The sequence below is a fragment of the Gouania willdenowi genome, chromosome 22, assembly GCF_900634775.1.
Source record: "Gouania willdenowi chromosome 22, fGouWil2.1, whole genome shotgun sequence".
Classification (NCBI taxonomy): Eukaryota; Metazoa; Chordata; class Actinopteri; order Blenniiformes; family Gobiesocidae; genus Gouania; species Gouania willdenowi.
The window spans coordinates 19429884-19443725 of NC_041065.1; the positions used below are offsets into that span (position 1 = coordinate 19429884).

At 37.5% G+C, this 13842-nt stretch overlaps 1 protein-coding gene across 2 annotated transcripts in view; it reads right to left on the reverse strand.

Annotated features, from left to right (window-relative positions):
- The window catches only part of adck1 (aarF domain containing kinase 1), a 75638-nt gene that overhangs the window by 38554 nt on the left and 23242 nt on the right, over positions 1 to 13842 (reverse strand). For both annotated transcript variants that reach the window (XM_028437383.1, XM_028437384.1), the window contains exon 4: positions 8101 to 8304. In XM_028437383.1, the coding sequence (XP_028293184.1) occupies positions 8101 to 8304 (204 nt within the window). The remainder of the gene's footprint in view (positions 1 to 8100; positions 8305 to 13842) is intronic.

Here is a 13842-nt window from a genome sequence, read left to right on the forward strand (position 1 = left end):
AGAAAAAGTAGTATCGGCTCCAAATATCGGCTCAAGAAAAATCGGCCGATTGAATCACTAACTCCATCCAACATAGATGACAACATGCAAAGACTGGTCAGAATCACAAATAAGACACAGAGTCACCATGCTCAGCAATGTGCTTCTATTCTGATTGCTGACAAGAACTATTTACCATAAAATATGAATATATTCATCCCATTTAATCAGGGAAATCCAGTTTAATTACTGCAGTTTAAAAACAGCAAATTTTGGCTCATTGTTAACATGGTATCAGTTTGTGTATGTGATCATTTTGGCCAATGTACATATTATAGACAATTGCTTTCTTTTGGAAAAAAAGAACCCAGTTTGGTAAAATGAGACTGCACACACTGTTCTTTTAGCAGTTATACTGAGGAAGGAATATGACAGCCAGAACTAAAGCAGGGCTCTCCAAATCCACGCACATTGGTAATGCATATGTCACCACAAATGGTGCTGAAAACAGCAGGACATTGACTCTTTGCTTGTATATGAGAGCATGAGCCAACCGACGACGTGTCATTTCAAAACAAAAGAAGTCATATGTTGGGAAAAGGAAATGATGCTGAAGACTTTAGAGCTGCCTCGTACAGCTCATCAGTTTTGCTTCTTTTCCTGCCACTCCAAAAAAAGGAGGAGGGCTGATTCATTCTGCTGCCCCCTTTGTAGACGGGGGAGTTATATTACCGTCTTTTCAGGGATAATGACGCACTACACGGATACCGGAAGAAATTATACTGGATGAGCAGCTTAATTACAGGAATGTGAACGAGACGTGAGAAAATTCTGTAGCAGTGCCTATAAATTAGAGAGGCACACTTGGTAAAATATGTATAAAAACATGACACCAGGCTAGCAATTGATTCCATTTAAAGGAGAACTGATGGGTGAAGCCGAGCAGATGACCCTGAAACATTCAAGATATGTCTATTGTAGGTGCTGTTCAATTCACACCAGACTACGCACTGATTACAAGCTCATTCTTCATAGTGTAAAAACCAGGGTGAATAACTTCATCTGCAAACATAGAGAATTCCACCTGCAAATCTAAACCACAGTAGGAGCTATTTCTCCTCTACAGTATGAAAATGTGTCAGATTGGATAGAAAGTTGGAGAAAGATGCTGCCGGCACACATATCAAACTCGTCAGGCGTTCCACAAGCAAAACCTCAAAGGCGGTGATTGCTCATTCATAGGGTTGCACAGAATTGAATGACTTATCAGAGTATTAAAGATGACACCGACAGCATTGATGTAGCAGCCTTTAAAAATACCTCACATCTGTCTTTTGCCTGAGCTTTACGGTGCCACAAAGGGCAGTTCACAAAGCAGGAAACAATGATACTAATTACTGAGAATTTCTTCATAGTTTTATTCCAAATTAAAGTCAAATTATAGATAGACAAGGTAGAAACAGAAGCAGGTATTGATGCTTTTGGATAACGTTGTAGAAGAAAACCTGATTACATAAGATTAAATACACAGCTGAGAATGTCCCATCTCATTTTTCTAATGAAAAAAGAACAGTAACGATGTAGTAATTGTTACTGTGGCTAATAGATCATAGTTTACTCAATATCTTAGTTATAAAGTAAAATGACGATATTTGGTTAAATTCGAGATTTGTAACTTCATAATTATTTTAAGTAAGACCTAAAATAATTAAGTGGAGATAAAATATTTTATTGCAACATCTGTAGAGTCTGAAAATGTTCTGTGAGTACAGATAATTCACAGAAACCACTGAATTACCGTAACTTCCTCCCATGAAAAAAAAAATCTAAGGACCTAGTACAGCTTTCCCAAAATCCAAACTCCAATCTCTCTGCCCCATGCACAGTAATTGAAAGCGAGGCCTGTTTAGCTTGGCTTGTGAAAAAGCAGAAATGCTTTTGTTTATCAAGAAAAACCTGACACTAACTGAAAATAGGTTTAGGTACAAGTTACCTGTGCAATGTTCTTACCTGTTGACTTGAAAATGTTACATATGCTGCACTTTTATTAGTGTTTGACTTTTAGGAGCTTTTGTCATGTCATTTTTTTCATTTTAGCATTACAAGAAGATGAAAAGCACACTTCATTGTTGATTTAAGATGTTTTGTTAGTTTGTGCTATAAGTTATTTTATTTACTACCTCAAATCTTGTAATTTTCTTTATTTGTAAAAGCAAATATTATTTCCTTTATTTTTGAAAAAGAGTTCAAAACAAGTCTGCACTGTAACATGTTGCACAAGTTTTGTTTGTTTTTAAAAAGTCAAAACTTTTATTTTTCAGACTAAAGGAGCTATATATAATTTAGTAGTTTGGACTATTAGTTTGTATTTGAGGCAACTACCTCAAGTGCTGTAAAACTACAATGTTTCACAGGTATTATTCATGTTGAATGTTATGCAATAAAACAAGATGGGAATATTAAAGGTGTGTGCTGTCACTTATAGAATTTTTTAAAAATTCAGCATCGGCAAAAATCGGTATCGGCGGGCCAGGTGATCGGTGCTCGGCCAGAAAATAGCAATCGGTGCACCCATACTTTAAAATAATCAACTCTTTCCAAACCCTTTCCATTTCCGACCTTTAGTCTCTCCTCCATGTTCCCTTCCCCCTCACTTAGGTGTAACACTGCCCTCTCTTTTTATATTCTTTCGATAATAAAGTGTTTCTTACCCTTCCTTAAGGAGGGCTAGTGATGGTCAAAAAAAAAAGAAAGTCCATATATCAGCCCGATATATCAGCCTTCTAATTTTCATCATAGCTACACCTCAACTGTGAGAGACAGAATGTGAACAAAAAAACCCAGGAAATCACATTGTATGATTTTTAAATAATTTATTTGTATGTATAATGGTGCAGAAAATGAATATTGGGTCACGTTCATCTTCAGTGCTCTCACTGATAGGAGGAGGCTTTTGGCCAACATCTCACGACACATGGTCCCATTCATCCTTTCCTTAAAATGGAGCAGTCGTCCAGTCACCTTTGCAAAAAAGCAGCCCCAAAGCATAATGTTTCCACCACCATGCTTCACAGTGGGTATGGTGTTCTTGGAAAGCAACTCAGTTCCCCAAAAGGTGAGATCTTGCATGAAGCACCAGGTCGAGTGAGATTGTCAGTGATCTTGTATTTCTTCCATTTTCTAATAATAGCTCCAACAGCTGACCTCTTCTCATCAAGCTGTTTGCCCATTGGAGATTGGCTCTTCCCAATGGTTAATTAGTTTTTTATCTTTCTGTAAAAGCAAGGTTAAGGTCTGAAATTTCCTTTTCTTGCTTTTCAATGATGCGGTCTTTTTCTTTTTTCAGCATCGTTTCCACTTTCTCTCCCCAATAGATGTTGTTCTCCTCGAGCTCCAGCTCAGCTTGATCCAGCAAATCTGAGAGGTCAGTGATTTGTTTGCTCAGGTCTTGAATCATGGAATCCGAACTCTTTTCCATATTCAGCATCATCGTTCGCTCTTCTTCCCATTGGTCGCTTTGTTTCTGATCCTTTTTTGAAAGAGCGAGGTTAAGGTCTGAGATTTCCTTTTTCTGCTTTTCAATGATGAGGTGGGTTTCTTTTTCTTTTTTCAGCATCGTTTTCACTGCCTCTCCCCAATCGATGTTGTTCTCCTCTAGCTCCAGCTTTGCTCAGGTCTTGAATAATGGAGTCCGAATTCTTTTCCATATTCAGCGTCATTGTTCGCTCTTCTTCCCATTGGACGCTTTGTTTTTTATCCTTTTCCGAAAGGATGAAAAGAGCAAGTTTGAGGTCAGCAATTTCCTTATCTTTTCGTTCCAATATGAAGTTGTGACGCCGCTGTGCACATGGGAAACAGTCCGGAACTTCTTGGTGCAAAATATGTTCGCAGTTAGCTTCATTTGGTTTATCCTCCCAGTAGAGTGAAGCCTTCAGTGCTATTTGAGGAGCAGCAGACCGTATTGGTCTGGCTGGTTCCTCTGTGTTATGCTTCTGAGGAGGCCTGCAGTAGGGTGAAGCCCCCTTGACTTTGTTGTATGAGGACTCATCACTTTCAAATGTAGCAACGGACCATCGTGTCTGAACTGCTTTGTATCTATTGTGGAGAGTCTGTGCAAGTCTGGAATCTGAACCCTGATGTTTAGCCTCAAGGTCTTTGTTAGATGAGAACGATTCATTACTATCATCAGCAGAAGTAGCTTTCATTGGATTTGTCTTCATTTTCAATTATCCGATGTGAAACAATGAATTTGTCGCAAAAAACTAAAGTTTTTCAATCAATACAATTCTGTGTGCAGTGAAAAGAATCCAAGATCGCAGTGAAAGTAAATAGCACACACGCCAAACCTCCAGCCAGCTGCTCGTTAAATACAACTGCGACACCAACACGGACAACGGAACAACGTCAGCTAAGTTAAACTAAGTTAAAATATGCTTTGAAAGTTTAAAAGTTGCCGTTGCGGTTGAAGAGCTTCCTTCACGCTCTGCTAGTGGGGGGAGGGGCTCTGCACTCTGCAGCCTCTGTCTTCAGTTACATAGAGCAGCCTCTGGCAGCTGCTCTGTAAATAAAGCGGAATGGCGAACGCAGCAGTGTGCATTGGCCAATACCAATACACGTAAAACACGCAAAAATCGGCCGGCCGATGAATCGGTCATCACTAATTACAATAGGGTTTCCCAGCACCGCTGATCCTGGGAACCGCGTATGCTTACATACGGGGTCCCTAGGCCCCTCTAATTAGGGCAATTAGAGCCCAGATAAGTTAAATAAAATCAATGTTATTCATAATTATTCTGATTTAATAATGTAATATGAAATTATTATTCATACTGGGATTATAGCAGCAAATCAGAAGTTCATTGCCAAATCCTTGTGTTCTCATTTTTTTATATGTAATATGTACCATACGTAACTTACATTACAAGCTCCCAACCGTAATTAATGAAGATTTAGACTTCAGACAAATATTTGCTCAATAAACACCATTAAAGCTTAGTAGTGTGGATACCTATCGAATCGACCTATCTATCCCACACTGGTGCTTTATTGAACCTGTTGCTAGAAACACAAAAAGGTACAGCAGCAACTAGAACTTGGGAGCCACAATGACAACTTTTTATTACAATAACCTCTGTTATTTAACCAATAATCAATGGTTCATTAACTCAATTTAATCATGCAATTACTGTTATTATGTGATTTGGGTGTTTATGAAAGAAAATCCACAGCTCACTGCACACAAATGACCTATTAAATCTCTTTGAACTTAGAAAGGACAAAAAAAACAATTTATATGCAAAAAATTGCAGATGCATCAAAAATGAATTGATTAACAAGGTTTTTGCAGCTAAGTTGAGGCAATTGGCTTTTAATTTTTGCTTGAAGAAGTACTTTGTACCATGCGACAGCCTAAAACAGAAACTGGATCACCAAAAGGACACAATACCCTGACAGAAAGGGAGCAATGTAGTGTAAAGTAGTATATAAAAAACTGACTGACATGTAAAAACTCACAACAAGGTCTCGAGCTTCATAATCTTGAGTAATTTTAGTGCCTACTTTCAGTGTACTTTTGTATCATAAAAAATGAAATTATTAACAATAGTTCATTAACCATATTAATGTTTGGCATGATTTCAGGAAGTTGAATAGCCCGCAATGACATCGAATTCGGGAAAGACGATGAACCAAAAACAAAATAAAAAAAAATGGGTAAACTGATGAGATGGAAATGGATGTACTATGAAACTAAATTGGGGAAAATGGAAAATCAGAGGCCCTTTATTTATTCTAATGAGCCACAGTATAAATCCAAGAGTCCCAACTAGTCAGTTTCAGAACCAAAAGGAACCTTTTGGATGAGAGGTGAAATGTCTTCAAGTAAAACTTCAAATCAATTTCCCTCAACTAAGCTACCAGAATCAACATGACCTGGATGAGTGAGAACCAACTTATGGTTGTAAGGGACAGTGCTCAACACAGCACTGGTTTATTGTTTTTTTTAACATCAGAAATCTGCATAAATTACATTCCTTGAAGATTAACAGGCTTGTCAAAGCCCCTTTCAGGTAATTTCAGGTGTGCAGAATTGTTTGTTTTATAAAACAGCTTTTAAGATGACTTTGTCAAACATTTCTGTCCCAAGTGCACTATTTCTGATTAAATTTATTAGACCATCTGTTATAAAAACAAGAAAACATATGTATTTTGGAAATCTTTCAGAAAACGTGTTACTGTTCTTTATTTGGCAAATAACAAACTGAAAGAACTACCGTAAATAGTTTTATACCCAAGTTTGAGCTTTTCTGAAAGGTCAGAAACTAACATTAAAATAACATTCAACCTCTAAAACAATTTTTTTCTGTTCAGGCATGGGAGTAAATAACTATAATTTGATAATAATGTGGTTTTCTATTTTTTTTTTTTTTTTTTCAGTTTTCTTGTAAATCAGTAAAATTGAAAATTAATGGATAACAACAATACTAATTATATTAGAGTTTCTACTGTACATATTGGTGTATTAACCATTGCAGATTTTGGTAATTCCCAATGCTGTTAATTTAGGGCAGCTGTTGCAGTGGTGGTCTTTAGTGTCTCCTAAAGGAAGAGCTGCGTTGGCTACTATTTCGGAGTTGAATGAGGATTATCTTTCATGACCGTCGTTTTCATGCTTGAAGTATCACTCAAGTATTTCTGCAACCAGGCATACAGATGTCAAAATAAACACAGACATATTATCCTGACAGTTTGTCCTCGTGTGAACCTTGCATGAAAAAATCCAGCAGACATGTTCAATCTGTTGGAAGATGCCTGACAGTATTATCCAACCTTAACTTTGGTGCATGAATGTGATCATTTTAAACATTTGGATATTGGCTTGAACAGGGTGTCTGTGTCATGAAGGGAACAATGTGTCCACAGTCTGTGGAGTTTCTAATGTAATACTCAAGACCTTTTCCACATATAAAAGCACACGCGCAAAACTGAAGGAGACACCAAATGTACTATATCTGAAAATAAGAGAATAATTGCCTTGCCTCCTGCAGGCTCTAAAAGGCCGTCATAGCAAGTAGTTTGAGAGCAAATGCTGCACTCGGTGGTATTTACAGCTTTCTGCGAGCACGGCTAGGTTATGAAATGAAACAAGAACAGAATGTCAGACGTTTCCACTTCTGCTTCATTTATTCTATTTGTCTGCACTCAAGAAGGTGCACAGGGGGGACAAAACCGCTCACTAACTGAGAAGATGGTGTCGTATGGGAATGAACCAACCTCTACTTACTTGGCCCAAACTTATGACACGTGAGAAGAGCAAGTGTTAAAACAAACAATCGCATACACAAACAACTGATATGTGTGTCATGGTGGTACTTTTGCAAAAAAAACAAAACAACACAAAGAACAAGTTTTATTGCAGTACGAGAAGGGACTCTAACCAGCAGTACAATTATTTTGAATCCATCAGTGCACTTTATTTTGAAAAAATAAACTTTCTGCATATTTCCTGCACTTGCAGCGACGAAACTCATGCCGTACTCAGTGCAGTCGGGTTGTGGCTGTGCATCAAATGCAAGAGTGATGAGCAGAAGTTGGAATTTCTCAAGATTTAACACCCAGAAATAAAGTGCATTGGATTTTTTTTTGTCTATCTTTTTTAACCACGTCTGCATTTGTTGTACTAGGTTAACACAACCTTTAATGCAATCTTTGCATTACAAATCTGCATGCTTTTTCTTATTACATAATTGTGGCCAACGTCAACCCTCTCTGAGGAAGGGTAAGTTCAATTTTATTATATTGGGACTGAGCTGCAAAAAGAGGCAGTGTTACGTCTGAGTGGGGGGGGAATACAAGAGTAAAAGAGTTAGGGAGGAAGGTAAAAAGATAGATGACAGTGAGGCCCTATGGTCGTACTATTCGTCTTTATTTATGTAATAGATTTTGTTATTACGCAATATAACAACTAATTATTTTAAAAGTAAATTGTTGTATTATATGTATTGTCAACCCTAAAACCACAAATGCAGACATGGTCAAAACAAAGAACAGCTTTATAAAAAAGGAATAATGATGAATAGAGTAATAGTTGTACAGATTTTTGTGGTTTGTACACTGCCTTACCTCCATTCCGAGATCTTCCCTGATGACCTGCTGGATCTCCTCCATGCTGCTCTGTGGGGCGCTGCTATGGAGGACCTTCAGCGTGGATGTGTACTCTTCAGGCAGCAGGTAGTCCAGAGCACCCAGGTGTTGGCCCACTTTGATGAAGGTGCCTCGGTTGGCGCAGCACAAATCCCTGAGGCGCTCGGCCGATCGTCGATGCACCTGAAAAGATTTTTTTAAAAGCAGCTTTAAGGAAATTGACAGAACTGCTTGGCATCTAAATTCTGATCTATACATGTATAGCTGGAAAACTGTTAGAAAAAATATTCCTGTAAAGACAGGAAATACATTGGGTGTATAAGGAACAGACTGAGCGGCAGCGTTATTAATGTGTAGCTATAGGTCTGATTGAATGATTGAAGCTCGGTTTTGTTCAGTTTGAACTAGTTGTTTTGGCTCGATGTTTACTTGCTGTCCTTGCTTCATGCTTTCAAAAGAGGAGTCTGGTCGAGGCCTTTTGTTTTGTGCGAAATTATTTATGATTATGCAAAATGACTAGAAGGTCAAATTGAAGTGAAGTCAAAAACATAGCAGAATAAATCTTTACATAAATATATTAGTTTTAACTTTCCTGTCAATAACATGGAGCAGGGCTTCTCCACATAGGGTAAGAACCAAGAAGAGGTTCGCTAATGTGTTTTGACAGCAAAGTGGCTCATAATAATAAACAAGGCCATCAGACTAAAATATATTGGAATGCTGTTTTTAATATTAAATCACTCCACTGAACAACTGCTAATGAACCAATTTATTTTAACTTAAATAGTTCAGTGATGGCTGCCATAGATTTAAATGAACAAGAATAAGGTGATATAAACGCAGGCGTCTAGATCAATTCTCAGCAGCTGTATATTTAAATGCTTTGTTTGTGTTCAGTAACAATTAGTGAGTCTGACCCCCTAAAAGCCTGAGGTTACAGAATTGGTTTGTACAGTACATTTTGCACCACTACTTATTCATATTTACGTAACGACAGGGCAGATAATTCAGTTTAAAAGGCAATATTTTTCATCTTCAAAATACTGCTAACTTTTTTGTGTGAGTGAGTGTGTGTCCATAAGTATCAGTTTCAAACTACACCAAATTTATTTCAATAAACAAACTGGAGAAATTGAATGTTTGCCTTGATTTGGGTGACATCTTTTAAAAAGTGTTAATTGCAAGTCTCTATGCCAGAAATTTAGGACCATACATTTCTTCCAAGAGATGTAGGATATTAGCTTTTTGCCGATATCCGATATGTCGATATTGTCCAACACTTAATTTCCGAAAATAACTGATACCGATATATACATAGACTCTCTCCGCCTAAGCTAAGCAGGGGGTCTGCTTGTGCCTATCTCCAGCTGTCATTGGTGCGGGTACACCCTGGACAGGGAGCCAGTCCATCGCAGGCCAATACACACAAAGACAACCACTTACAGTCCCATTCAGACGATTTAGAGACTCCACTCAACCCAACAGTCATGTATTTGGATTGTGGGAGGAAGCCGGAGTACCCTGAGAAAACCCATGCAAATTCGAGGAGAACATGCAAACTCCACACAGGAAGTTTTTAATATATTGTCAGTTTTTCATAGGGACGCACAGAATATTCGGTAACCGAAAAAAGTTTGGCCGAATATTGCAAAAAAAGCCACATTCGGCCTTCGGTGGAGTGAGTTAAAAGCAAGGCTGAATAGTAGCGCCGCACAGATTTATTAAGCATTTCATTTGGGGCTTGACATACAGGCACAGTTGTTCATGTTTTTGTCTGTATAAAACAATTTTAAGATGTCACAGATGTCATAGTTTTCTTGTTTTTATTTTGAAGCTGAAGTACTGTTACTGACAAATCTGTTCTGGCCTGGGATATGTTGTGTTGTGTACCTGTATAAGTGTATGATGTTACAAGCACACACTTATCGAGATTAACTTAAGCCTTCGGTTTACTTTATTAGCCTATCTACTGTGCCACTTGTGCCTAAAAGACAATAATGAATTTGTTGTGGGTTTATCCACTTTAATGCACTTTAGTTTTTTTTGGAGTGCATGTTATGTTTTGTTTAAAGGCTTAATATAAATGAATAACTTTTTCAATATTCCAGTAGCAAAGGCTACTGGAATATTGTGTAAATGTAAGAATATTCAATAAACATTTACTTTCTTCAAAAAAACATGTCTACAAATGTATTCGAGGCTATATGCACTATTAAAATATGAATATAAAATAAAATTGGTGAAAAACTTAACCGCATTCAATATTTGGCCGAGCGTTTATATTTTATTCGGCATCGGCTACGGCCACAAATGCTGATAATAACTAATGTTACATTTTATGGCAAATATCGGCTGATAATATCATTGAGCCAATAATATCGTCCATCTGTAATTTTTCCTAAAAAAAAAATAGCATTCAACAAAGTCAGTAAACTACAATAAAATCATAGAAAACGTACTTTGTTAAGAATATTAAAAGGTTGCAGCTGCAAAAAGATTTCTGCAAATGCATGCATCCTATGTAACCTATATCAAGCGTGTGCATGTGTGCATGCATGTGTGCGCGCTTGTCTGTGTAGGGGGGTTGGCAGTGCCTGGCCTGTCTGTCCCATTTGAACCAGCTGGAAGTGATAATGCTTATAGAGAGCGCCTCTCCTGAGAGCAGCACAAATAAAAAGGCGTGAAATTAGCTCCCCTTAACCTTGGTAACCCGCACCGCGCACACACTCGGCGTTCTCCCACAGGACCGTTTGACACGAGAGTCATCTGGGTGATCATGACAAAGCAATGACAGAAACGAGTCACCAGAGATTACCAGATGAGCCTTCCTGCTTAAACATGCACCAGTTAGGCTTTTTAGAAACACAGCGGGGAAACGGGGAAAACTGTACAAATACCACATGTGCTTTATCAAACTAGAAGATGTATTTTATTTGGTCAATTTCAATTATCTATTGCTAATAAAAGGCTTTTCTACTAAAACAACTCTCCAATATCCCCTTGAGAACCAGCCTATTCATTTCTCTCCACAAGTTTGTAGTCAGTATCTTTTCACTCCTTTAGCATAATAAATACTTAGGTGAAGCACTGCTTTCAATAATACCAGTTGATTGTCCACCGTGGTAAGCATGTCACAAAATAAGAAATAAAAACAGCTTTATAAAATGACATACAGTAAGTGGTTGTTTTAGTTTGAAAGTGGAAAGTAATCACAAAACATGTTCAACAAAAACAAACTTTTTACATTGGTTCTCCGGACGATATAAGGCCCATGTCGCACACGTCATTTCAACCACAATCCCAAGTTTGATATTGTTCAAATAGAGGTAGTTATTAGGGAGAAAACATCATAATATTCAATTGTTTTACACATTTAATGTTTAAAAATGTACAGTAAATATTCTAAAATATCCTTAAAAAAAACTGAACGTTAACCTGTGGGAAAATCTCCAATAGAATGACTATTCATAGAAATGTCCAGGTTTTATTTCATTAATTCATCAACACACTTGCTTTATAATAAATAGGACATTAATGGCCTGTTTGTGACAAAGGCATAAACACTATTTACTCCACTAAACCCAACATAAAAGAATCAGTAATATTCTTCTTTGCATCCAAACATTGTTAATATAAACGTTTTTGGACAACAAGAGGAAGCTGCAGTTCCCGGAGAAAACATGCAAACTCCACACAGAAAGGATTCATCTAACTCAGGAACTGACTGCCTGCTGCTACCTTTCTGTGATATTTACATAACCAAGCTAAAACAATAAAATATTCACATATGTACATATTTTTTAACAAAACTATTCCTTTTGACTGGAGCTGCAATGTGTTTTATATAAAATGCTGTTTAAATGAAAAATAAATGTCACTCCTACTTGAACTACAAAAAAAAAACAAAAACACACAAATTTGTAAAAATAAGCCATGTAAAACTATAGTTTTACTGTACAAGCAAAGAGAATATATTTCAAATGTTTAATTGTTAAAATGTTCAATAAGGTTAAAAAAAAAAAGTTGTATGTAGATTAAAATAAATAATTATTTAATCTACATAACATAAAAATATTCTAAATTTAACATTAATTTAAACAATTATTTGTAAATTAGTCACTTTTTTTTTTTTTTACATACAATTATAAAAGCATGTTTAAGGTAGGGTCAATTGTTCTTGGTTTCGTTATGATCAGAAGTTGTGGGAGGTTTTTTTTTTTTTGTGTAAAAATGATTTGAACTATCAGAACTGTTTACTGTTAGTGATCAGTAGCCAATTTATGCCCAGACAAGGTAATCTCAGGCTGATTAAAGACTGCAGAATAGAGTGTGCAGCTAATTCAGTGAGTATCAGACTAAACATCTGGGCTCATTTTTCTGATGGTTTGTAGGCTTATCTCCAGATTGATCGTCACTGCGCTCCCTCTTGTTCGCTCCAAGTAATCAGTTTGCTTTGTTGGGCAAAGGCGGGCTCACAGCTTGAGGATGACATCACCATGGCAATGCTGCTTACGGACTGCCCGAAGGGAGTGCAGCTCTGGGATAGGCTGCCGTTTGCCATCGCCCACCATACCCACACATGCGCATGTCTTCAAATGGAGCATTAGCGAGTAAGACACACGGGTTAATTTGTGGTACAACAGTGAGACACAGGGAGCTCGGTTTGAGAGCGCCTCTGGGTATCTCAACACTCATCCACACTCCACACAGTTGGCAAGGACAAAAAATAAAAGGCTGGAAGAGGGAGGGAAAAGGGGACGGAGTAAGTGTGCATGTAGCAAATCAGAGAGAGAGAGAGAGAGACAATGAGGAAGTGAGACAGGTGAAAAATGGCGAAGGCAAAGAGGGGAAAAATGGAAATGAAGGAGGAACGGTTGTTAATATACAAATTTACTCAAATCCACTTCGGTCCAGTGGCTGCTCCTACCAACCAACTCCATCCTTACATTTTCATGTCTGTATACGATTAGAATATAGAAGCTTTCAGGCACATCTCTTATATAATAGTAGAACCTGTAGATCGCACACTGTCCAGCTACAGTACCCTAAAAACTGCCCTTTGTGCTGATCGTCTATCTTGTATATTTGGTACAGTGGCTTTGAAAATTAAACTCATTTTCATATTTGACTAAAATAATCCAAAACCTAAGTAGCTCATTATTCTCCTTATTACATTAACAAAACTATCCAAATGTATCTCACCTTGGGGCGGGAGAACAACCACCTAGGTGGAAGCAACTACAAACACGCACTTTGCTATCATGCATGAACAAACTTGGTTTGGGTACAACTAAAGCACATTTTTCACATTAAGATTCAGACAGCGCCCCACCAAACCCCTAATGTTGTTTTCTTATAATGTAGATTCTGCACCTAAAGTGGTCGTATTCTTCAGGACATAATTTGATAGCTGGACATTTTCATGCATGACTTTGTTTAAATTATCACACCTGTCATGCAAGTGTAAAAATTCACTGTAACACCGGTTTTAAAAGGTCTCAAAGGCATCAAAGCAGCCAATAAAGCTTATGCTGATATGACGTTTCTACTATCTACAGATGAAAAAAGCTCATTTTTATTGAAGGTGTTGAAGGTCACACATCATCAGTAGGGTGAAAGTAATCCTTTCTCAACGCATTCCCACACCAACCACAATAGAATCCTTCTAGAGTCCTATGTCGTTGTGTTATGTTCTCCTCCCAAATTGAGGAATCCTTAACA